We start from the raw sequence: 26,576 nt of genomic DNA on the forward strand, positions 1-26,576 counted from the left end.
TCACTAAACCTAAGCTAGGAAATTCAGAAATGATAGATCTTTTTTTTTTCTTTTTCTTTTTTAGCCGAATGGTTCAAAGCATAGCATTGGAACTACCACTACCACGTAGACTTTTGTTCACCGGGGGTTCGAATCCGGTCCTCTCTTTCCATACCTTCACCTAATTCTAACCTTTTAGATTCAATAGAGAAAAGACCAAAGATTCAATGGCTTGGATCAGTGACTTGGGAGACTTTTTATAGGAAGACAGTAAATGTGAGGAGGGCTGTCAAATCAATGGGTTCGATGTACTAACAACGGTCTCAAATTCACAAATTGAGTAAACTTCCTTATTCATATAAAACTCTGATGATTATATTGGGTCTATTTCAAGTGCGATTTTTGCATAGTAGCCTGCATATTTGTTTTAAACTTAGTGGACAGTTCAGATTGATCAATTGAACTGTCCAAATAAACCAATGCAACTAAGCGCATATAACTTATGGTACACGTAGAGCACTGAAACATTTATCTAGACTAGATTGAGTTATACGAGTTAGTTAATTAATGCAAGACATTTACTCATAATGTCTATTAAATTCATTACATGAAAAAGACGTGGAAATGTGATAAATGCATGGTCACTTAAAGATTAGATCATTAGTCACATACAGCCTTATCTTTCCTACCAACGTATCATTCCTGCAGTTCTCTTTTATAGTTTGGATTTTAGAACGGAGATGATGACTGATCTTATCAAACTACTAGAACATCCTTAATTTTATATTAGGAAAATGATTAAATGTATAAACGGTACACTTATTAAATCATCTCTATTATTTTCATTGGTGCACATCCATCAATAGTGGTATTTATATGTAGCACTTGTGTTTGGTTAGCATGATCTGGATCGTTGACTCAGTGGGGCACTACATGGATGGCCATATCCTAAAAAGCATACTATTAAACTGTGGTAATTTTTAATTGGACAGTTAACTAAAAAATGAAGACTGTCTGAATTCAATGAAAAAAAAAAAAAAAAAGTCACAATAATCACATGGTAAGAGTTGTCCAATCACTGGTAGTTTTGGCTAGGGACCGCCATAAAAAGATTACCACGTGTATAGTGTCAAATTCCATGAAACGCGTGAATCCTTCTTTTCATGCAATGCAATTCAGCCCAGATCCAAGCAATTTAGGACGTGGGGGCAATTTAGAAGGTTCCATTGGTGGGTGTTTCGCGGACGCGGATTAGCTACTGACTCAGCTATCTTTGAAGTGACGTAGGCCCCAGCTATCTTTGAAGTTCTGTAGGCCCCACCATGACATGTGTTGTATCCACGTTGTGATCCATCCATTTGGAAAGATTATTTTAGAGCATCAGTCAAAGAATGACGAATCCAAAGCTCAAGTAGACCCACCACAGAAATAGTGGAGAGTGAAATGTGTGTACCATTCGAAACTTCTTAATTATGATTACAGAAGTTTTCCACCAAGCTGATATTTATGTTTTCACTTTGTTATGTCAGTGTAAACTTATGAACAAGTAAGATCTCGAATAAACATCATGATGGGCCCTAAGAAGGTTTCAGTGGTGGGTGTTACTGTCCCTCTACTGTTTTTTTTTTTTCAATGGGTTCACCTGAGTTTTGGATTTGTTTTATTTTTGGGCTCATCCCCTAGAATGATCCCACCAAATGAATGGACCGTATGGATACAACACAAATCTCACTAGTGAAACCATGCCCGGGTTTCATACTGTTTCCCATTTTGTGGCTCATTTAAATTTTGTGGCTCATTTAAACTTTGAATCTGTCTTATTTTTAAGTTTTTGTGCTAATTAACTTGATCTGGCAAAACTGATGAATGGAGTAGATTTCAGCATACATAAGGGTGGGAGCACAAAACTTCTCCTATTGGGGCTCCATATAGGTGGGGGTACATGAAAGTCGCGTCTAAATTAAAATCAAGTCGACTCACCACGTGGGCCACACATATTGGTAGAATTAATATAGGCCATTGATTTTCTTTCTCACCATCCATCTTACTCGCACAAGTGCGGCCAACCTGTTTATTGGACTCCCTGATTCATGGGACAGGGAATGTTCACAATCTGCATGCACCACATTAACCCTTTCAATAGATTCCTCGATGCCTAAAAAGTCACTTCAATCATTCTCATAGGTATTTACTTGAAGCAGGGAAATTCTACCTACACATTTTCATTTTGGCTTTTCCTCCTACCAAATTCGTGGAGATTGCCTTAACACGGCTCTCAAGTTCAAAGCTTATATATAGTGCCCTTAGAGCTCGTCTTTCATAACTTCAAATTTCTTTCTGACTGCATTAAAAAGTGTATACATAGAGATATTGTGTATAGTCTTTGCTTGATTCTCAAAAATCTCAAATCAATAAAAAAGGAGAGTTCCCATTTTCTCTTCCATCCCTTCCTCCACATCGCCTGCAATCCAACATGGCATGTGCCATGTGGTTTCTAGCATGCACTTTCGTTGTGCTTGCCTCTGCAGCTTCTGCCAATGTTGTCGAGCACACATTTCGGGTTTGCTCGCACTCACCACATTTTCTTCTATCTTTTTCTCATTATTTCTTTCAGATATGATTACACACACACACACACACGTGTGTGTATGTCTGAACGTTTAGTTGTTATATATCATATGTTCGAGCTGTGTGAGGCCCACCCATGATGTGTATGTAGAATCAACTCAGTGTATCTTTTGCGCCTCCTCATGTTCATCTTGGATACCAAGAATCGTTCTGATCCAAAAGTTAGATGGGGCACACCACAGGTTGCAATGTACAATCGCTTCTAAAACTTGTATATCCATGTGGTTCCCTTCATCCTGGTGGACCTCACCGGATGAATGGGTTGGATGGCATATACAGAACATGGCGGGGCCCATAATTCATCAAGACCTCAATGTCCCTATTTTCCTTTTGGGCTATCCATCCATGCCTTGTAATTCCGCTGGGTGGGATATCAATACATGTCTTCTAAGTGCAAGTGATCCTACCATTAATTTTATGTTGGGCTGGATAGCAATACATGTGTACCACATGCGAGGGATCCTACCATTTTCACGTTGGGCTGAATAGCAATACGTGTTCCACATGCAAGAGATTCTACCATTTTGACGTTAGGTTGGATAGTAATGCATGTGTTCTACGTAGAGCTGGGCATTGAGGCGAGTCGGATCGGATAGGGTCCAACTCGACTTGGTCCGAAATTTACATGATTTAACCTGAACTCGATCTGATCGGGGACCGAGTTCGAGTCATCTGACTTGATCCGATTCGGCCACTATTGACTATATATATATATATATATATATATATATATATATGAAACCTACGTACCTACGTGATGAATAGGGTTGATGAGTGGGCCGGGTTGCTGAGTGGCCAGATTAAGATGGTCAGGTGCGGCGCTCGTTCAAGTAGAGACAGATGAAAGAGAGAGGGATTTTAGGAATGAATGGTGATGATGACTGATGAGTGGGCCGAGATGCTAAGTAGAGTGGCCGGATCGAGATGGCTGCTCGTTCGGGTAAAGAAAGAGAGAGAGAGATTTTAGGGATTTTGGAGATTTGAGGGAGGGATTTTAGAGATTTTAGGGATTTTGAGGATTTAAGGGAGGGATTTTGGGGATGGTTCATCGCCGGTTCAAGTGCGGGTGGGTAGGGTAAAAAGTAAAAGACTAAAAATTATATATATATATATATATATATATATATATATATATAAACACACTTAGGGTAAAAAGTAAAAGAGTAAAAAATTTAAAAATATATATACTTATTAATAGATTTGATCTGGATCGGATCGGATCGAATCCAATTGGATCGGATTGGTCTGGATTGACATTAATCCCAACTCAATTCGATGAAAAGTCGGATCTAACTGGGCTAACTCGATTCAGCTTGATCCTGGCCTTTGGTTCAGATCAGATCAGTTTGGATCTATCGGATCGGGTCGGATCCGTTGGATTGGTCTGAATTCAACCAGCTCTAGTTCCACATGCAAGGGATCCTGCCATTTCCACTTAAGTGCAAATCGCCTGGGTTGAAGTCACAAGGAAATTTGCTTCTTATTGGTCCATGCAGTCTCCCGTGAGACGAGCTCACAAAAGGCACAATTGGATTGGTTATTGTACAACACCATTTTTAACGTGTAGAATTTCTCTTGTCCACTATAATTTATTTGTTATATCCATATCATTCATCAATTTTTCAAGATCATTTTAAAGCATGAACCCAAAAATAAGGTGCATTTAAAGCTCAAACAGACCACACCATAAAAAGCAGCAGGATTGAACTATTATCAATAAAACTTTTTTAGGGTTCACCTTTATTTGCCATCTAACCTCTTCGTAAGGTTACACAAACCTGGATGAAGGAAAAATACAAATATTAGCTTGATTAGAATCTCGTGGCCTCAAAAAGATTTCAACAGCAAGCATCCATTTCCCGTTGTTTCCTATAAAGTGGTCGACTTAGATTGGGATCTGCCTCATTTTTTATCTTACGCTCTGAAATGATATGAAAAATAGATATATGGTGTGGATTTTACATGTACATCATGATGGTTCCCACAAAAGCTCTACTTGTCAATACGTTCGGAATTCTCCTTCCTTCTTGGAAGGTGCAAGCAATCCAATTTCTTGACGAGTGAAATTTATATGACAATATAACTTATTTTTTAGGTCCACACCATCCATTCATTTTTTCAGTCATTCTATGATATGAACGCCAAGCCAAGGTAGATTCATAGTTTGAGTGGATCAAACTACAGGACACAATAGAAATTGGACGCCTTTCATTGAAAATTTTTTGGGTGACAGAAGGCTCTAATCAAATGATATTTGTATCTTTCCTTCATCCATATCGGTATAACTTTATAAACAAGTTAGATGGCAAATAAACCTCATGGTGGCCTCAAGAAGATTTCAATAGTAGTTCATTACCACTACTTTCAATGATGTGGTCTGATTGAGCTTTGGATCTAACTCATTTTTGGGATCACACTCTATGATGATCGGGAAAAAATGATAAACAATTTAAATATAATACGCAAATTATAATAGGGTCCACAAAAGTTACACACATTAAAAGTTGGGTCATGTAGTATGCAATTTATTTGAGAGAAGAAATTTGTGGCTTCATGAGCTCCTTTCATTGGCAATGTTGTATATCAATTAAAAGGGGCGGTCCAAGAATTCTGCGTACATTCAACACAGCTGATCTGAACTCTTTTCAATTAGGCCATGTTAAGTAAATTTTCCTTGTGAAAGTGGCAGCTTTACTTTTTGAAGACGGATTAGTAATTTGGCCAAGTAAGCCTTGGGTTATTAACCCTTAGTCCTTGGCCATCTTTTACAAATTGTCTACTTTCTAATGCATGTGTGGCCCACCTGATGAGTGAAAGTGATGTAGAGAGGGTCGTGGATAGTTACATGGCCAAGATGGATCAGAAAAGGCCTGGTCGACGACAGGAGTGATCCGGACTGTTGGACCTTAAATCAGGCATATCTCGCAATTCGGAATGAGTTATCGGACGTAAAATATATGATTTTGGAGGTAGAACGAGCTACTTTAGTAACCCAGCTATGTCGAGTTGCACAACCCAGATTTGTGAAATACGCTTGATTTAAGATCCGACGGTCCCGATCACTTCTGTCATCGACTTGGGCCTTTCTGATCCATCTTGGCCATGTTGCTATTCTCAACTCTCTCTACATCAGAACATGGCATGTTTCAAGGAAGAGCTGTGCTCATAGAACGTTCATATGATGATCTGTCTGAATATTTTCACACATGTGTCACATTAGCACATGTGCCTCCAATTGCAATGTATATTACTAGAAAGGCAACGAGGGCGGGTCCATCAAGAGAACGTGTGCGGCTACATGAGTGCAGGCTACTCAGAAAAAAATAAAATAAAATTACAAGGACAAAGATGTTTATTCGAGGGAGACATCCAAATTACTTACTCACCCTTTCATATGTTCGAAATCTCTTCCAATATCCTTCTCAAACTTATTATCTCATATAACCTTTTTAATTTTGTGAGGTTGACCAATTAACTTTCCATTTGTTTTTTCTTTTTATTATTTTTATTTTATTTTTTTCTCAAACTATATTCCATACATTTTCAGGTGGGCAATCTAACGGTGAAACCACTATGTGAAGAGTGGACCGTCGTTGCTGTGAATGGGCAATTACCTGGGCCGACGATCCGTGTTCATGAGGGCGACACACTTGTGGTCCACGTTATCAATGAGTCACCCTACAACCTCACCATACATTGGTAAATCTCTACTTAAATCTTATGACAGAAAACGTGGTTTTTTAAAAAATTTAATCTCTTGTCGATCATGATGAAGATTTTTTCAGTGGGCCCCACATGAAGAGATGGGATGATTGGAAAAGAATACCACAGAATCGTATATTGACCATTCAGTAACATGATCGTCTCCGTTGATTTCTTGAATTGAATGTGAACTTTGGATAATATATTCACCTTTCAACGGGTGGAATTCACTGCCAAGTTTTGTAGGTTAATCTTAACCTACATGGTGATCTGTGAGGCCTACCATGGGGTGTGTACCGCATCCAATCCATCCATCATATATGTCTCATCATCTTCTCCTTATGGGCCAATAATCAAGCTGATCAAACATTTAGTTGGGCCGCACCTTGTAAAATCATGCCTTAAAAAGGCTAAAGCCTTTCAAATAATGTGGTACGGCCCACCTGAGTTTAGGAAAGGCCTGGGTTTTTGGGTCGTCCAGTCGTCCTGATGGTGTGCATGTGAATTGACTGGATAGCATACACAAAGCAAGGTGGGACCCACACAATCTGGCAGGTTTTGGTTTGGTGTCCGAACCACGACTGCTCCCGATGGTGTGGCTCTCTTGAGTTTTATATAGACCTAATTCTTCGGGATCAAGGAGAAAATTAAGGGGCAGGCATGATGTACGGGTTGGATTTTATGTGCACCTTATTGTGGGCCACACACATGACGTTGTATATTAAGCTTACCCTACAAAGCATTCCACTGGATCCAGCCTCCTCATCTAACAATCAAAATTGGAATTATCCATTTAACATGAGGTTTGGTATGTGAACCACCTGAAATACGTCCCATAATATGAACGGTTCTAATCATCCGATCTTATTTGAATGTGGGCCCAACGGAGTGATGCATGCTAGATGACTACATTCTCAACTTTTGCTAATGGCCCATTATATATGGTGGTGATGGTTTTGCAGGCATGGGATATTTCAAAAGCTAAGTGCTTGGGCTGATGGGCCAGCCTACGTGACGCAGTGTCCAATCCTTCCTGGGGACAGTTACACTTACCGATTCAACATCACTGAGCAGGAAGGGACCCTCTGGTGGCACGCCCACGTATCATGGCTCCGTGCAACCGTCTATGGCCCCCTGATCATTCATCCAAGGGCCGGTCGATCCTATCCCTTCATCAAACCCCATAAGGAATTCCCCATTATCTTAGGTAAGAAATACCCACCATGGAACTGAGGTGGGCTGGCCTTTGATCGTCATGGATCAATGGATATCAGGACCCATCATGGCTCGCCAAGATCAGATCATTGTGGTCGGCTGATCAAGCGCTAGCGAAAATGACAGTTAGACCAAATTCATTGTAACCATCCATTTTGCTGGCTGTAGATCAAAAGGCTTAGATCATCGAATTGGGTTGATTTTGGTAGGGTGCGTAATCCATGTTCAATATCCAACGGTTAAGAATCATTAAGGATGGCCCCCACCATTCAATGTGGCACTTCTATATTTCCTTTTTCAAATGACGAAAATGCCCATGCACAGGTGAGTGGTGGAATGCGAACGTGGTGGATGTAGAAGACGAGGCTACTCTCACTGGAGGTGCACCCAATATCTCTGACGCCTAAACAATCAACGGAAGACCCGGCGATCTCTACCCATGCACCAACAACAGTAAGTTATAATAAATTGTTTTTTTTTCTAGAAAAAACAAACGTACACCACCTGCGCATGTTAGCATCTAAGGAGTCCGACGTGTCAGGTTCAACTCAGGTCAGTTTGGGCTCAAGCCATTAACTAAACGGGTCAACAACACAATCCAGACATTGTTAACATAGTGAGGCAAAAGCAAGACTAGCCCTTTCTAATTGGATATCAGCGCTCGAACCTTTTCTGTTACCGAAGATTGGGTTGTACTCGGGCCTTGGACCTTAATTGTCATAACGGGACCAGGCCTAGCCTGGCCCAGCCCAAACGCGGCCACCTGCGCATGTTAGACTCTTTCATCCTTCCCATTCACATGTGTCTCTTTCCCTTTCGTAATCCAGATACGTACAAGATCAAGGTGGCCCAAGGTAAGACCTATATGCTACGAATCATCAACGCTGCACTCAATAACCAGCTCTTCTTCAAGATCGCTGGCCACAATCTGACGGTCGTTGGAATCGACGCCACCTACACCGAGCCATACATCACCGACGTTGTTGTCGTGGCCCCTGGCCAGACCACCGATGTCCTGCTCGTTGCAAATGGCCCACCTCGGTCCTACTACATAGCGGCCAGCCCTTACGCCAGCGCCGAGGGCGTACCGTTCGATAACACGACCACCACTGCCATCCTCCAGTACAAGGGCGCCACGTCAGCAGCATCGCCCCTGATGCCTGTCCTACCGGCATTCAACGACACCCCAACGGCCCACCGTTTCTACAGCAACCTCACCGCCCTCTGCGGTTGGGGCCCCAAGGTGCCTCCCAACGTGGATGTGAACATGTTTATAACCGTTGGATTAGGGCTCGAGCCTTGCGGGGAGAATGCCACGTGTGCAGGTCCATCAGGGATGCGGCTCGCAGCGAGCATGAACAACGCGTCGTTCCGGCTGCCCATTGCGCTATCCATGCTGCAGGCGCACTTTAGCGGCGTACGGGGAATATACACGGACGACTTTCCAGACACGCCCCCGCTCGTGTTCGACTACACGAACTCTAACGTGAGCCAGTCGCTATGGACGACCCTTGAGTCGACACGTGTCAAGAGGCTGGCGTACAATTCGACGGTGGAGATGGTGTTTCAGAACACAGCGATACTCGGGGTGGAGAGCCACCCGATCCATCTGCATGGATACGATTTCTTCGTGCTCGCGCAGGGGTTTGGAAATTACGATAATGCCACGCACAGGAGCATGTTCAATTTGGTAAACCCGCAGCTGCGGAACACCATAGCGGTTCCCGTCGGGGGATGGGCTGTCGTCAGATTCATTGCTAACAATCCCGGTAAGAAAATGCTAAATGATCATATACATTCGAATGTACGGTAATTCCCGTGCGTTCGATCTGTACGTGGCTAATGCATAATGTTTACATTGAATCCAAACCGTGCATCGGGTGCGCCTACTCATCCTCACCATACATAATCATCTAGATCCAAAACTGAGTTGGGACACACCAAGGGAAGTTATATACAATCACGCTTACAACCTATATATTAATTCTTTGTGGCCCAACTAAGTTTTGGTATGTCCTATCATTCATATGGGCAGACCTGTTGAATGGGTAGGATGATATATACACAGAACGATGGATCCCACCTCCGATCCAGAATGCCCCCAATCCCGCCTTTGCCGTGGACCACCTGAGTTATCGGTCGCACTTAATTTTGTGATCTGAGCCCCACATCCTGAGTCATCTAATGGACGGGTAGGATGTCACTCTCACATCTCGCTGAACCTCACACATCTGGAACGTTCAAAACGCATGTGATGGTTGGCTTTTTTTGTTTTTTGTCTTAAAAGAGTATCTCTACGAATACAAATATAAAACTGACATACTAATTACGAATCTCCTTGACCATTGAAAACGTACAGGTGTATGGCTGATGCATTGCCACCTGGATGTCCACCTGCTATGGGGCTTAGCGACGGCTTTTGTGGTAGATAATGGGCCCACTTCTTCATCGACGCTACCTCCACCACCGCTCGATCTCCCTCGTTGCTGGAGCAGAACCATTCATTCACTACACGCAGGCATGGATCCACGTGTGTACGACACCCGCCTGGCGTATCAGGTGGGGCCCACCGTGTAGATGCTTTAAACATAAATGCTGGCCGGTCTACTTTCGGGCAGGCAGCACGTATCAGAAATCAACGGGCAGCGTGAAAATCAACTGCCAGGATTATATAACGCGTCCATTCTTGTCTCGCAAGATCTACACTAGGGGTTTTAGTAGATAAGTCACTGGGACGCTCCACACGTGTTATTTGACACGTGTCTGTTTGTAGAGATACATATGGAGCTTGAAAGCTCATAATCGTTTGATTCTTCAATTGGTTGTCTAGAAACATTTATGTGGTAATAAGTCCCATGTAATAAGTAAGGTCATATGTGATGTCCATTTTTAAAATAAGCTCCATGTAATATAGTCATGACTCTGGTCATGTGTAAGTTAATTTTATACATTTATATACTCCTTGAGTTGAAGTGACGAAAGTTCAACGATAACACATACCTTACCACCATCCAAATGTGGAACCCTATGAGTTAGTCGCCAACACCATTAGTAGGTTTTCCCATGCTGTGGGGGCCACCTTGATGTATATATTTGATCCATTTTCACGGCTCATTTTATGGTGTGATAAAAAAATAAGTAGATCCAAATTTCAAGTGGACCATACAATAGCAATTGAATATCCACCATTAAAAACTTATGGGGGCACAAAAGTTTTTAACGGTGGGCCCTAGGAAGTTTTTAACGGTGTGTATTCAATAACAATTGTTTCCTATGGTGTGGTCCACTTGAGATTTGGATTTGCTTTAGCTTTGGGACCATGCTCTAAAATTAGCTGGAAAAATTGACCGTTGGCATGGATATACAACACATACATCAATGTGTGGACTTCATATATGGTTGAAAAATCACCCACTATGGTGTTATATGGGTAATACGTAATCCGATTCTTCCCAGGTGGCTTGCAATTTCATGTGGTTGGCGTTATTTGTCATTTCTATTTGGTGACTCTTGCGGACAGCAAAATAAATATAATTTAGAAAGTTAGTAATTATATTATATATGGTAACGTGTAGCTTATTGATAAAAATATTGATAAAAAGAGGCACGTGGTTTGACTGGTGACCTAAACGCCAGTTAATTAACTGGTGTCAAAATTCTATAAGCTTGACCGTGATGTATATTTTTTATTCACATAGTCCATTCATTTTGTTATCTCATTCTAAGGAAGGAGGCAAAAAAGGAAAGAGAAAAGGCAAATTACTTATTTGTCAACGTCCACCACCGTTGAAACCTTCTTACAGCCCACATGATGTTTATTTGTCATCTAACCAGTAATGAGGTCACATTGACCTGATGAAGGTAAAAAAACACAAATATCAGTTTGATTCAAAACTTTTGTATAAAAAAATTTTCAATGGCAAGTGTTCAATCTCATTGTTTAATATGGTGTGGCCTATTTGAGCTCTAAATATGTCTCCTTTTACGACTCATTTCTTAAATTGGTTTGAAAAAAAAAAGAAGAAAAAGAATGGACGGCATGAATAAAATACATACATCATGGTGGGGCCCATAGAGCTTTGACGTCAGCTAGCTGGCTGATGTTCGGGTCACCAGCCAAACCACGTCCAATAAAAAGCAGGAGTTATGCTGCAAGAAACGTTGACGTGTGTTAGACATGCATGCGACACATACTTTTGTTATTTAATGTTAGGATATTTTCCTTGTGACAAAGGCAATGCAGAACTGTCTTCGTCCAAAAGGAAAACTATAATAACTACCACGTGGGAAGCTATATCGAATCACATGGCATGCTGTCGTGCGAAAGGGCCTATGGATGCCTTGTACATTGACATATGCATGGAAGGGTGGCTGAATAACTTGAAGAAGAACAGTCTCTCCAAGAAAGGCTCACTACTGTCCCTATGAAATCTATAAATCCAGACGTCCTATTTAAGAGAATCTATCACAACGCAAATTTCATATATTTATCCTCCTTTAAACGTTTGATTGAAAGAAGGTATTTTTCAGATTGATTTCATATTTAAAAGTTGTATGAATTCAATTTTGAAAGTTTTCTTTTTTTTTTTTAAATTTAAAATTTTAATTTAATTTATTTTTATTTGTCATTTCTATTTGGTGACTCCTGTGGACAGCAAAATAAATATAATTTAGAAAGTTAGTAATTATATTATATATGGTAACATGTAGCTTATTGATAAAAAGAGGCACGTGGTTTGACAGGTGACCCAAACACCAATTAATTAACTGGTGTCAAAATTCAATAGGCTTGACCGTGATGTATATGTTTTATTCACAGTCTATTCATTTTGTCATCTCATTTTCAGGAAGGAGGCAAAAAAGGAAAAAGAAAAGGCAAATTGCTCAAGTGAACCACACCAGGAAATAATGAAGAAATCGACGTCCACCGTTGACATTTCTTACAGCCCACATGATGTTAATTTGTCATCTAACCCATAATAAGGTCACCTAGACCTAGATGAAGGTAAAAAAACACAAATATCAGTTTGATTCAAAACTTTTGTGGCTTTTAAAAAATTTTCAATGGCAAGTGTTCAATCTCATTGCTTAATATGGTGTGGCCTATTTGAGCTCTAGATATGTCTCTTTTTTCGACTCATTTCCTAAATTGGTTTGAAAAAAAGAAAAGAAAAAGAATGGACGGCATGAATAAAATACATACATCATGGTGGGGCCCACAGAGCTTTGACGTCAGCTAGCTGGCTGGTGTTCGGGTCACCAGCCAAACCACGTCCAATAAAAAGCAGGAGTTATGCTGCAAGAAACGTTGACGTGTGTTAGACATGCATGCGACACATGCTTTTGTTATTTAATGTTAGGATATTTTCCTGTGACAAAGGCAATGCAGAACTGTCTTCGTCCAAAAGGAAAACTATAATAACTACCACGTGAGAAGCCATATCGAATCACATTGCATGCTGACGTGCGAAAGGGCCTATGGATGCCATGTACATTGACACATGCATGGAAGGGTGGCTGAATAACTTGAAGAAGAACAGTCTCTCCAAGAAAGGCTCACTACTGTCCCTATGAAATCTATAAATCCAGACGTCCTACTTAAGAGAATCTATCACAACACAAATTTCATATATTTATCCTCCTTTAAACGTTTGATTGAAAGAAGGTATTTTTCGGATTGATTTCATATTTAAAAGTTGTATGAATTCAATTTTGAATTATTTTTATTTTTATTTTTAAATTTTTTATTTTCAAGACAAGTCATTAGAATGTAGGAATGTCCGAATGTATTTTACCAGACCTCAAAAAGATATTCATATGTATTAAATATTAATTCGGAGAAGCTTTGATACTCAGGTATATATAATGTGGTAGTCTATATATATAGCTCAAAAACCTAAACTCGACGCCCTGCTAGCTAGGCTGGGGCGACACAGAGACCGCTGAGTCTTGACTTGACTCAGAATATTTTAATAATTTGAGTTGAGTTAGTGAGTTTTAGAACTATCATTTACTTGCATGCATTTAAAAACTCTAATCCTATCACACCTTCAACTTTGTTAAATCATCCAAATTGTTTACTCTACTTCAAGAGATGAGTCAAAAACCAACTATTATATTCATGATGTCCTATCTATTTGATTGGTGGATATCTAATGGACGGTTGGGATAAAAATAATCAAGGGCCTGAATTTGACCAACAATGGACCAGGATTTAGGTTAATGGATCAGTCCATCCATTTGCCTACAATAATTTAAGTTGAATATATGCCACATTCACAATTGCTGAGGGCATGCCTTTCAAGTCTAAATATCTGCTAAAGTATTAAATAGCTCGTCTATTAACATCCAATGACTCTTGATGTTATGGATACAGAGTATGATTAAGGGTGACAGCGCGCCGGACAACTAGAAACAGTGATGATTGACCATTAAAAACTTCCTGTGGGCCACAAAAGTTGATCAAGCTGATATTTGTGTGGGACCTTCATCCAGGTATTTGTGAGCTTATCAAAAGGTTGGATGGCAGATAAACATTTCGGTGGACCCTAAGAAGTTTTTAAGGGCAGGGATTCAATCACCACTGTTTCCTGTTGTGTAGTCCACCTAGGATTTGAATATACTTCATTTTTAGGATAATGTCCTAAAATGAGTTTTCAAAACGGATGGACGGTGTGGATGTAAGCTACATAAATCAAGGTGGGCTCCAAAGTTAGAGATCCCACCCACCACCAAGCCCCCACGTCCATCTATTGCAGTGGGTTGTCATTGGGGCCCACCATTGATGGTGCCCACATACCTTCCAAACTGGGAAATCCTAACCACGGTTGGCAATGGAACAGGCTTCAATGGTCAGATTTTTAAACAGGCCTAATAATCAGGTTGGACATGGCTCGCTTGTAACTGGGCCTCCAATCCCTCCTATTCAAGTCATCAATGGTCCTTTTCCCAGCATGGGCCATGACTCAATACGGCCCTAACCATTTTCCAATCATGCTTCAACAGGTCTATTTTACAGACCTGAGCCGGACCCATTTCAGACAGGATGCACAACCCAACAGGTAAACCAGGATCTTATCATCCAAGCCGTTGATCTTTGCTCACGTACTTCTCTCTTTCATCAACCGTTTATCTTTATCACAACGATCTAAGGGATAGGATTCTAGAATGGAGCATCCTCCGTAGATAGAGTGACTCATTAGATCTACATTAGACATAACCAAACCACAGATTCCCACATATAACCCAACCATACATATGGGCCCGGCTCACTCAATGGGTCCATATTGGTCGATTAGAGGATGACTACTCACCTAAAGGGTTCGAGTTCATGAAGTGTGGGCGCCGTCTCTCTCTTTCTACCTACCCATTTATGGAACTATCATAACCCACCGGAAGAAGCAAGAAAGGGACTGAAAATAATATTTACATAACACGTGAAACACAAAATCTCATCATATAATCGTTTATCCTAACTCCTAACTTAGGTTGTATTTTGATGCCACTCCTTTTTAAATTTTAATTTTAAAATTTTTAATCAATTTCTGGAAGTTAATAATATCTTTTCTTCATATACCCCATCATCTCATCTTAGATATGTAGTGGGACATCATGAGATGATCAGCCATGGGAGGGTGACACGCAGATCCTGGAAAGCTACTCCGATCCCTCTCTAGTTTTACAAGTAGTTACATGACGGCCTTTCACATGCGTGTTAAAATATGAGACGTTTCTGAAAATCCAAACTGCCATCACAAGAAAACATGCTGGTTAAATTTCACTATCACAGAAAGAAAACAAAAGAAAAGAAAAGAAAAGAAAATAACATATATAGTAGAAATTCTTGGCCCGTTGGATACTTGGGCCACAATCTCATGTTTAATTCTAGCCATTGATTTGCTTCTGCCAGGTGTTTAGATTCAAGGCGGAGTTGTGAATGGGCCGTTTTGGACGTCGCGAAACCTTGGTCTAATTTTTATGGCCAAGAAACAAATTTCACTATCCCAAGCTGATTGCATCTTGCCCCCTCCTGGACGATAATCCGTCCAAGCAACCGCTTTATGAGGCCCACTGCGATGTATGGGTTTTATCGATGCCATCCATCCATTTTCCAAGATCATATTTTATTTTCCATTCAACCGATTCGTAAGGTTATATAGACCTAGATGAAGGGAAAAAAACAAATATCAACTTGATCCAAAACTTCGGTAAAGTTTTTAATGGTGAGCATTTAACCCCCACTGTGTGGTCTACTTTAGCCTTGGATTTGCATCATTTCTGGGATTGTACACTAAAATGATCTAAAAAGAACAGCATGGATAAAACCCATATATCACAGTGGACACTACAAAGCCCTGCCTGAACGGATTATTGCCCAACAGAGGGCATGACGCAATGCACTTCCCTGTCCACCACGTCTACTACCAATGTTGCCAACTACTTTTGCAAATTATACAATTCCTTTTCGAGACATTATGGTTCTCTTTGATGTGTGTATGCCACCCAACCATTGCATCAAGTCTTCCTATCGTGATGATTAGATACACCACAATCAAGATTATCCAATCATCATGTGGGCCATGCCATAGAAATCATTGGACAGACACAAAATAATAATAATAATAATAATAAATTTCAGATTCACATGGTAATCCACATGATATCTAGACCCATTTGAGCTTTGGAATTACCTACTTTCAAGGTGGGGTGATCCTCTTGGATGGGTTGGATGGCATACAAGATGCGCATAGCATTGTAGATACCGCAGGCAGAGTGCCGTAGAACAACCCTATCCCACTACCTTGTAAAGATATTATCCTATTTTTCTAATAGTTTCACAAATTACAAAAAAGTGTTAGCTATCAAGGTAAATGGTAACTTACTGATTATAAATTAATTAGAGTACCGTGCACGCACGTGTGTATATAGAGAGACCTCAGCCCTTATTATTATTATTATTATTTTTCAGGCCCTGTAATGATTATAAAAAATCCACTCCAACCATTAGGTGTCACATTAAAACATAGTGTGGGGCTCAAAAATTAGGTTAATATGTGATTTAGGTGGACCACACTAACATGGGGTGATAGACTAAATGGTTGGGGTGGATTTTACATAAACATCATGGCAGGACCCGCCTAAGCGGCCACCATTTTGCTGGAGGGGGGTTTGGCTGGTGACCCAACACCAGCCAACTCACTGGTATCAAAGCTCTATGGGCCCCACTATGATGTATATGTTTTATCCGCCTGTCCATCAATTTTGCCCATTCATTTTAGGGCATGAGCCCAAAAATTAAAGCAGATCCAAAGCCCAAGTGTACCATATCAAAGGTAACATTAGGAATTCATGAGCACCTACCATTGAAAACTACTCAGAGTCGACGACAATGTTTATCTGCCATCTAACCTATTCATAAAGCCAAATAAATATGAATGGAGGGAAGACACAAATATCAACTTGGGCCCACAGAAATTTGACACCAGCCAGCTGGGTGGTGTTGGGCCACCAACCAAACTTCCATTTTGCTCTTCCTCATAGACTTATATGTAAGGGTGTACACGAACCGAGCTAGCTAGGTTAGCTCGCTCGACTCGACTCGACTCGAAAAAGTTCGATTCGACTCGGTTCAAAGTTGAGTTTGTGCCGAGTAAAGCTGATTTTTTGAGCTCGAAAATAAGTTTGAGCCGAGTTTGAGCAGGCCCCAGCTCGACTCAACTCAGATAAAATCCAACTCAAATTGAACAAGTTTGGTGACTTGGTTAATTTGTCATTGATGTTGCTCACTAAGTGTTTGATAAAATGACTTAATGAAATGTGGTTGGTGGCATGGAAGGTTTAGTCGATGGCAAGCAAGGTATGTACATTAGACAAATATATATATATTTTTTTGGTTTTTATGTTACTTAGAAGGTGTTTGATAAAACACATGTAAAACCATTGCCTCTATTTGTAAAACAATGGGCTTTTGAAGTTGTAGTTCAAGTGTTTATGGAAATGCATCAGTGGCGAATTCGGCTCGATCTTGACTTGAACTCGGCCCGAGCTGGCCTGAGTTGCTGACCGAACCAAGCCGAGCTGGCCAGTCAAGCTCGAGGACCGAGCCGAGTCGAGTTCGAGCTGAGGTCAGTCAGTGTTTGAGCCGAGTCAAGCTGAGGCCAACTTGACTCGGTTTGACTCGATGTACACCCCTACTTATTTGTACAAGTTCTCATGTAACCGCCGATGGAAGTGGATTGGCTGGTGTTAGAGTTGGGCATCGGTCCGGATCAGATTGAATATGGGCCAACTCGATTCGATCCGAAATCCCATTGGTTTGACCCGAATCCGAACTGATCCATTACCGAGTGTGGACCACCTGAGTCGGATTGATCCGAAACGTGGATTGTCTGATCCGATCCGTGCCCGACTTGGTTTTCCGATTGGGCTAGGTTCGGATTGGTCCATATGTGAGTTATTACATATCACGTGTGCACTATTGGAGTGCCTGTGTATCAAGTGTCATACGGAGCGGGAGTATCATACAAGAAAAGCAAGCTCTGTTTTAAATCATTTTTCCTTCTCTCTCTCTCTCTCCTCCTTTCCGGGGGTCTTTTTTCTCTTCTGCTTTCTGCCCAAAATGGAGAAAGAAAACCCTAGCTTAGAAATCCAATAGATGTTCCATTTCCAGTTGGTAGAAGATGGAATCGTCAGTCGAGCTGTCGATGCTCCATCGGTACGACGATCTCTCTCTCTCTCTCTCTCTCTCTCTCTCTCTCTCTCTCTCTCAGCCATTGCTGTAGATTGATGGGAGTATCGTTTTGTTGCAGTCGCTGTTCGGGTTCTTTTGGTATTTGATTTAGATTTATTTTTTTAAATTTCTGCTCTAAATTAACGTGATTTGGGTGCGAGAGATTAATTGCTGAGATGATTTTTAGTTTTTTTGGATATTGTTTTGGAATTTGATTGTTGGAAAGTGGCAGACGTAGAGCTTATATGCTTTGATGACTAAGATTCTTGTTGTTAATTTGATTTTATCTGCTGTAGAAATTGATAGTTGGTGCTACCACCCGTCGGCGGTATCTTCTCCATGTTAGAGCTTTGAAGTAGCTGTTACATTGATAGTAAGGTCCGGATCGGAGCCCTAATCGGATCGGATACCGGACTGGATCAGGTCGGATTAGGTCTAATACGAATTCGAACCGAAAAGAATTTAGATCTGGATGGAGTTATCAGATCCGCACTGATCCAGACCATCGGTTCGATTCAAATCGGGTTGGATCCACCGGATCGGATCGGAAATGCCCAGCTTTAGCTGGTGTATTACGCACCAGCTATATAGCTGATAGCTGATGTATTATTAACGTAAGCAAGTTCCGTGGGTCACATCATGAGGTACGTATTATATCCAAACCGTCCATACATTTTGTGAGCTCGTCTTAAAACTTGAACCAAAAAATAAGGCAGATCCAAGGATTAAGTGGACCACACTGCAAAAAGCAGTGGGGGATTGAACGCCTACCATTGAAACCCTTTTGGGGTCACAAAAGTTTCGGATCAATATGAAATTTGTTTTTCCTCTTCATTCAGGTGTTGTCAACATTATAAATAGATTGGATGGAAAATAAACGGTATGGTGGGCCCTACGATTTTTTTAACGGTGAAAATCATTATCCCGCTGCTATTTTTGGTGTGGTCCGTTTGACCTTTGGATATGATTCATTTTTTGTCTAATGCTCTAAAATGATCTCGAAAAATGAATGAACGGTGTGGATATAATAAATACATCATTATGGGGCCATGTAACTTTGATCTCCTTTGAACCGTTCGTACAACTCGGAGCTCGAGGAGCGTGGGCGCTCGTAGCATGACGCGTATTTACATAGCTGGTGTGTGGTACACCAGCCAAGCCGCTTCCACCACCGACAAGGAGGTTGAGCGAAACTGATCAGTTTGTGGACTTGGAGCCACGGTCGGTCCATCCAAGCTAATCATCTGGCGGCTCCAACTTGACTATTCCCCAAAAATCTCCTCAATACGTTACCTCTAACCTTCCGGAATCAATCGATAAAATATCAAATTTCAATGGCTAGGATCAGCGATTTGGGAGAGTCTTTTAGAAAGACTGTAAATGTGAGGGGGGCTGTCATATCAATGGCTTGGATATACGAACCATGGTATCAAATTTATAAATTAAGTTTCGCACAGGGAACTTCCCTGTTAAATGAATAGGAAACTCTGATTCATATATAATTCTGTTTCGAGTACAAATTTTTCATAGTAGCATGTATATGCGTTCATGAACTTAATGGACGGTTTAGATTGAACAATTAGACTGTCCACATAGATCAATACAACTAGGAGCAATATAACTTATGGTACTCATAGAGTACTGAAACATTTACGTAGAGTAGATTGATTACAAGTTTGTTAATCAATGCAGGACATTTTCCTCATAATGGCTATTAAATTCAATGCATGTAAAAGATGTTGAAATATGACAAATGGTCACGTAGAGATGAGAACATTAGTCACATACAGCCCCATCCTTCCTACCAACGTATCATTTATGCAGTACATCGGAGCCATGCAAAAGGAGGACCACACCATGAAGATCATCCGAGGTGAAAATCAGGTTGGTCCACTAATCGGACGGACCAAATAGAAGGAAAGGCAATGGTTCGACATAAAGTACAGATGCAGAGCACCTTATGGGTGGATCATCTTGATTTTCATAAGAGGTGATCTTGATGACATGGCCCATTATTCAAACGACTCAGATGTCCTGCATGCATATTGACTTCGAAGAAAAGATGGTTGCCATAAAGTTCACAACCACTTCATTTGTTTTTTATTTTATTCCACGGGGTCAAACGTCAAACATTCGAAAGTCGTAGTTAGGCTGAGGCTAGATAGGTCTGATGATTGCCAACTAAGCAGTTATATATTTTTTATTATTTGGATTTTGGAATGGAAAAGATAACTGTTCTTATCAAATTACTAAAACACCCTTAATTTGATATTATGAAAATGATTAAAATTATAAAAGGTACACTTATAGACCATCTCTATTATTGTTATTGGTGCACGTACATATCCATCAATCGGTTCCCCATATCTGCATGGTATCCATACGTAGCACTTGTGTATGGCTAGCATGATCTGGATCGTTGACTCAGTGGGGCACCACATGGATGAGCCATATCTTAAAAACCATGCTTTTAGGCCATCGTAGTTATTAATGGGACAGTTAAAACTTATCATACGGTAAGAGTTGTCCAATCACTGCCAACTGTTGCTTACGAGCTATTCATATGTATTCCAGGTTAAAACTTATCAAGTTGTTTTTGCGTTGCGGCCTACTTGAGTTTTGAATCTGCCTTGTGAAATTATGGGCAAATATCACGGTGGGCCTGCATAGCTTCCCCCATTAGGCCTGCTTCACAGGAAAGTTGTGTTCCTGTTGAAATCTAATCAACTCATCACGTGGACCACACATGAAGGTAGAATATAAGTCATTGATCACTCTCTTTCTCACCATCCATCTCGCTCACATGAGTGTGGTCATCCTGTTAGTTATTGGATTCCCTGATTCATGGGACAGGGAATGCTCATAAGCTGCCCACCTAACGATCGGATTGGATTCAGGAGCATGTATCACAGTTTAACCTTTTCAATAGATATCTCAAATTCTAAGGGCATTTCGGTCATTTTCCAAGAGAAACGGTCATGGACGTTTTCTTGAAGCAACGAAATTCTACCTACTCATTTACGTTTTGGCTTTCCCTCCTACCAAATTCGTGCAGATTGCGTAGCACGGTTCTATAGTTCAAAGCTTATATATAGTACCGTTAGAGCTCATTTTTCATAACTTAAACTTCTTCCGACTTATTAAAAAGCGTATACAAATAGATACAGTGTATAGTCTTTGATTGATTCTCACAAATCTCAAAATCAATTGCCAAAAAAAAAAAAAAGAGCTTCTCCCACTTAATTTCTCTTCCATCCCTTCCACCCTATTGCTCACAATACAACATGGCACGTGCCATGTGGATACTAGTATGCACTTTTGCTATGCATGCCTTTGCTGCTTCTGCAAAGGTTGTCAATCACACATTTCGGGTATGCTCACGCTCAACACATTTTCTTCTTATCCTTTTTTATTATTAATTATTCGAGATATCATCACATGTGTTTGAATTGTAATAGTTATCATATATATATATATATATATATATATATATATATATATATATATATATATATATATATATATCATATATATATATAACTTATTTGAAGCCTGGATACCTATGATGTGTATGCAAAATTAAAGCTATACATCTATTACACCTCCTCATGTTCATCTTAGATATCAAGAATTGTTTTAATCCAAAAGTCACAAGAGGAATACCGCAGGATGCAATGTACAATCACTTCTAAAACTTGTATATTCATGCTGTATGGCTTACCTGAGCTTTAGTGTGTCACTTTAGCGTGGTGGTGCTCACCTAATGAATGGGCTAGATGATATATGCACAACATGGTGGACCCTATCATTCATCTATAAACTTGATGCGGAATTGCAAGGGCCGAGCTATACATCGGATATAGAGATTTGAAGAAATAAAGCGTACCTTGTTGAGACACTATTATTGTAGACCGGATGCTGCAATCTTTAAGCCGGATGTTGTTATCTTCCATTCTTTAAACCTTTAGAAAAGCTCTGATGGGATTCTTGCTTCTGTTGATGGTGTTGGATTTGGGACCGGCCGCCTTGTTTTATAGTCGTAGAGGATTGATGAGTTTTAAACCCTTAAAAACTCCTCTAGAGGCTACACAAATTTGGTAATCCTAACTCTACTAAAACACTGTATGTAAATTATAGTTGTAGCGCACCACCCCTTACACGACTATTTTAGATGCATCATGACTTAATGGGGTCTACTAGTACACCCGACCACACTATCCAACACTTACGACAATTTTGACCATTGATCAATAAGGCACACCTTATAGAATGGCCTCCCCCTTCCCAACATGTGGCTACATGCATACCTGCTACTCAATATGTAGAAGAAAATAAAAGGGCGTAGATGCCTCGTACTCAAATCTCTTTCAATATCTTTTTAAAACTCATTCTTCCACATAACCTTTTTAATTTTGTGTTTGACGACTAACCTTTCCATGCTTTTATTTTTTTTCTAAATTTTATACATTTTCAGGTCGGCAATCTAACGGTGCAGCCATTATGTGAAGAACGAGTCGTGGTAGCAGTAAATGGTCAGTTACCTGGACCGACTATCCGCGTTAATGAGGGCGACACGCTCGTGGTTCTTGTCATCAATGAGTCACCATACAACCTCACGATACACTGGTAAATCTCTATTTAAATCTCATGAGAGGACGTGCCTTTTTAAAAAATAAAAAATTCCCACGTTGATCATGATGATTTATTTCCAGTGGGCCCTACATGCAGAGATGGGATGATTGGAACAGAATACCACACAACCGTAGATAGACCATTCAATAACATGCTGTAAAAGATGGCCGTCTCTGTTGATTTCTTGAATTGAATGTAAACTTACCTGAAATACATTCCATAAGATGAACGGTTCTAATCATCTGATCATATTTGAATGTGGGCCCAACGAAATGATGCATGTTAGATGAGCAGATTCTCAACTTTTGGTAATGGCCTATTATGGTGGTGGCGATGGTTTTACAGGCATGGAATATTCCAAAAGCTAAGTGGTTGGGCTGATGGGCCATCGTACGTGACCCAGTGTCCGATCCTACCCGGTAACAATTACACCTACAGATTCAACATCACTAAACAGGAAGGGACCCTCTGGTGGCATGCCCACGTATCATGGCTCCGAGCAACGGTCTACGGCGCTTTGATCATTCATCCGAGGGCCGGTCGATCTTATCCCTTCGTCAAACCTCACAAGGAATTCCCACTTATCTTAGGTAAGAAAACAATCTCACCATGGAACTCAGGTGGGCTTGCCTTTGATCGTCATGGATCGATGGATTTCAGGACCCATCATGGATCACCAAGCTCAGATCATCGTGGCCGTCTGATCAAGCGCCAGTGAAAATGACAGTTAGACCAAATTCATTTTAATCATCATTTCGCTGGCTGTAGATCAAACGGCTTAGATCAAACAGTTAGACCAAATTCATTTTAGTCATGGTAGGGGCGGGTATTGAAGGTGGCGCCCTGCAATATCCAACGGTGCAGAATCATTAAAGATGGCCCCCCACCATCCAACGTGGCACTTCTATGTATTTTTCTTAAATGACGAAAATGCCCTGGTGCAGGGGAGTGGTGGAACGCGAACGTGGTGGATGTAGAGAATGAGGCTAATCTCACTGGAGCTGCACCCAATATCTCTGACGCCTATACAATCAACGGAAGACCCGGCGATCTCTACCCATGCGCCAACAACAGTAAGTTCTTAAAAAACCGAGAAACGTACACCACCAGCGCATGTTGGCATAAGGGGGTTCAGGTCGGGTCAGTTTGGGCTCAGCCCTAACCTGCGCCCAGCCCATTTATTAAACGGGTCAACAACTCTTGGCTTTGACTTAGATCCTAATTATCATACGGGCCCGCCTAGCCTGGCCCAGCCCAAACCCAGCCACCTGCGCATGTTAGACTCTTTCATCCTTCCCATTCACACGTGTCTCTCTCTCTCTCTCTTGTAATCCAGATACGTACAAGATTACGGTGACCCAAGGTAAGACTTACATGCTGCGAATCATCAACGCTGCACTCAATAACGAACTCTTCTTCAAGATCGCTGGCCACAATCTGACGGTCGTGGGCATCGATGCAACCTACACCGAGCCATACATCACCGACGTTGTTGTCGTGGCCCCTGGCCAGACCACCGATGTCCTGCTCGTTGCAAATGGCCCAACTGGGTCCTACTACATAGCGGCCCGCCCTTATGCGAGCGCTCCCATACTGTTCGATAACACGACTACCACCGCCATCCTCCACTACAACAACTCCACGTCAGTAGCAGCGCCTCTGATGCCGGTCCTACCTGCATTCAACGACACCCCAACGGCACACCGGTTCTACAGCAACCTCACCGCCTTGCGTAGTTGGACCCACAAGGTGCCTCTCGACGTGGACGAGCACATGTTTATAACTGTCGGATTAGGGCTCGAGCCGTGCGGGGTGAATGCCACGTGTGCAGGTCCATCAGGGATGCGGTTCGCAGCGAGCATGAACAACGCGTCTTTTCGGCTGCCCACCACGCTATCGATGCTGCAGGCGCACTTCAGCGGCGTGCAGGGAATCTTCACGGACGACTTCCCAGACACGCCCCCGCTCGTGTTTGACTACACGAACGCTAACGCGAGCCAGTTGGTATCGACGACCCTGAAGTCGACACGTGTCAAGAGGCTCGCGTACAATTCGACGGTGGAGATGGTGTTTCAGAACACGGCGATACTCTCGGTGGAGAACCATCCGATCCATCTGCATGGGTTTAATTTCTTCGTGCTCGCGCAGGGGTTCGGAAATTACGATAATGCTACGCACCGGAGCATGTTCAATTTGGTAAACCCGCAGCTGCGGAACACCATTGCTGTGCCCGTCGGAGGATGGGCTGTTGTCAGATTCATCGCCAACAATCCCGGTAAGAAAATGCTAAATGATCACATACATTCGAATGTACGGGAATTTCCGTACATTCGAGCTATTTTTGGCTCATGCGTAATATTCACGTTGAATCCAAACCGTGCATCAGATGCGCCTACTCATCCTCGTCTTATATTCTGATAATCATCTAGATCCAAAGCTGAGGTGGGACACACCAAGGGAAGTTGTATACAATCATGCTTACAACTTATATAATCACTTTTTGTGGTCCACCTAAGTTTTGTTATGTCTTGTTATTCCTGTGGGCAGACCTGATGAATGGGTAGGATGACATATCCACAACACGATGGATCCCACGTTCCATCTGGAATGCTTCCACTGCTGCCTTTATTGTGGCCCACCTGAGTTATGGATCACATTGAATTTTATGGTCAAAGCCCCACATCCTAAATCACATCTAATGGACGGGTTGGATTGTACAACACATCACAGTGGACCACACAAACCTGTAACGTTAAAAAACGCATATGGTCATTCGTTTTTTTTTTTTTTTTTAAAATTATTTTTTTAAGGTAAAACGCATCTCTTCGAATACAAATGTGAAACTGACATACTAACGAATCTCATTGGCCATCGATAATGTACAGGTGTATGGCTGATGCATTGCCACCTGGATGTCCACTTGTCATGGGGCTTATCAACGGCTTTCGTAATAGATAATGGGCCCACCGTTTCATCAACGCTACCCCCACCACCGCTCGATCTCCCTCGTTGCTAGATACTACCATATTTGTATTTATTATTATTATTATTATTATTAATTTTTTTTTTTTCGGTTAGCTTGTTAGTACACACCCATGTCAGTACACACACTCCGTGTTAGCCACCCCCACTAGGGATCGATGCCAAGACCTCAAGTGTTGAAACGAGGTATCTCCAAGCTATGGATCTGGGTGTGATATTTGTATTTGTTTGTTAAAACCACATGCATCTCTACACGCAGGCATAGATCCACGTGTGTACGACACCTACTATCGATCGGGCCGGCGGCACGTATGAGAAATCAATAGACTTGCAAGATCTACATTATGGGTCCCACCATATACATGGCTGGAACGTTCCACACGTGTTAGTTGACACGTGTCTGCTTATGGATATGCATGTGGAGCTTGAAACCTCATATTCGTTTCGTTCTTTAGCTTAGTTGTCTACAAACATTCATGTTGTAATAGTCCCATGTAATAAAGTCATTGGCTGTGGCCATGTGTAACATTTAATTTTTTTTAATAAGTCCATGCAATAAAGTCATGACTGTGTTCATGCGTAGGTTTTATACATTTATATAAGGAATTGTTAGATACATTTTCTTATTTATATACGTTTCTTTAGTTGAATTTCTGGGATCGAAGTAATGACAGCTCAATGATAATGATGTATAACCTATCCTACCACC

The 26,576-nt window shown here is 41.3% G+C and overlaps 2 protein-coding genes across 2 annotated transcripts; both read left to right on the forward strand.

Annotated features, from left to right (window-relative positions):
- The first annotated feature begins 2,320 nt into the window (after positions 1-2,320).
- LOC131243898 (laccase-7-like) lies at positions 2,321-10,241 on the forward strand. Its single transcript, XM_058243517.1, has 6 exons — positions 2,321-2,539; positions 6,155-6,306; positions 7,272-7,516; positions 7,849-7,977; positions 8,352-9,293; positions 9,884-10,241. Exons 5-6 carry the CDS (start codon positions 8,390-8,392, stop codon positions 10,099-10,101), a joined length of 1,122 nt encoding a protein of 373 aa, XP_058099500.1. The 5' UTR covers positions 2,321-2,539; positions 6,155-6,306; positions 7,272-7,516; positions 7,849-7,977; positions 8,352-8,389; the 3' UTR covers positions 10,102-10,241.
- Positions 10,242-21,381: 11,140 nt separating this feature from the next.
- LOC131243899 (laccase-7-like) lies at positions 21,382-25,918 on the forward strand. The gene is made up of 6 exons (XM_058243518.1): positions 21,382-21,624; positions 22,728-22,879; positions 23,231-23,475; positions 23,830-23,958; positions 24,222-25,160; positions 25,771-25,918. Exons 1-6 carry the CDS (start codon positions 21,538-21,540, stop codon positions 25,899-25,901), a joined length of 1,683 nt encoding a protein of 560 aa, XP_058099501.1. The 5' UTR covers positions 21,382-21,537; the 3' UTR covers positions 25,902-25,918.
- The last annotated feature ends 658 nt before the right edge of the window (positions 25,919-26,576 follow it).

Source organism: Magnolia sinica, chromosome 4 (assembly GCF_029962835.1).
Source record: "Magnolia sinica isolate HGM2019 chromosome 4, MsV1, whole genome shotgun sequence".
In the NCBI taxonomy this organism is placed as follows: Eukaryota; Viridiplantae; Streptophyta; class Magnoliopsida; order Magnoliales; family Magnoliaceae; genus Magnolia; species Magnolia sinica.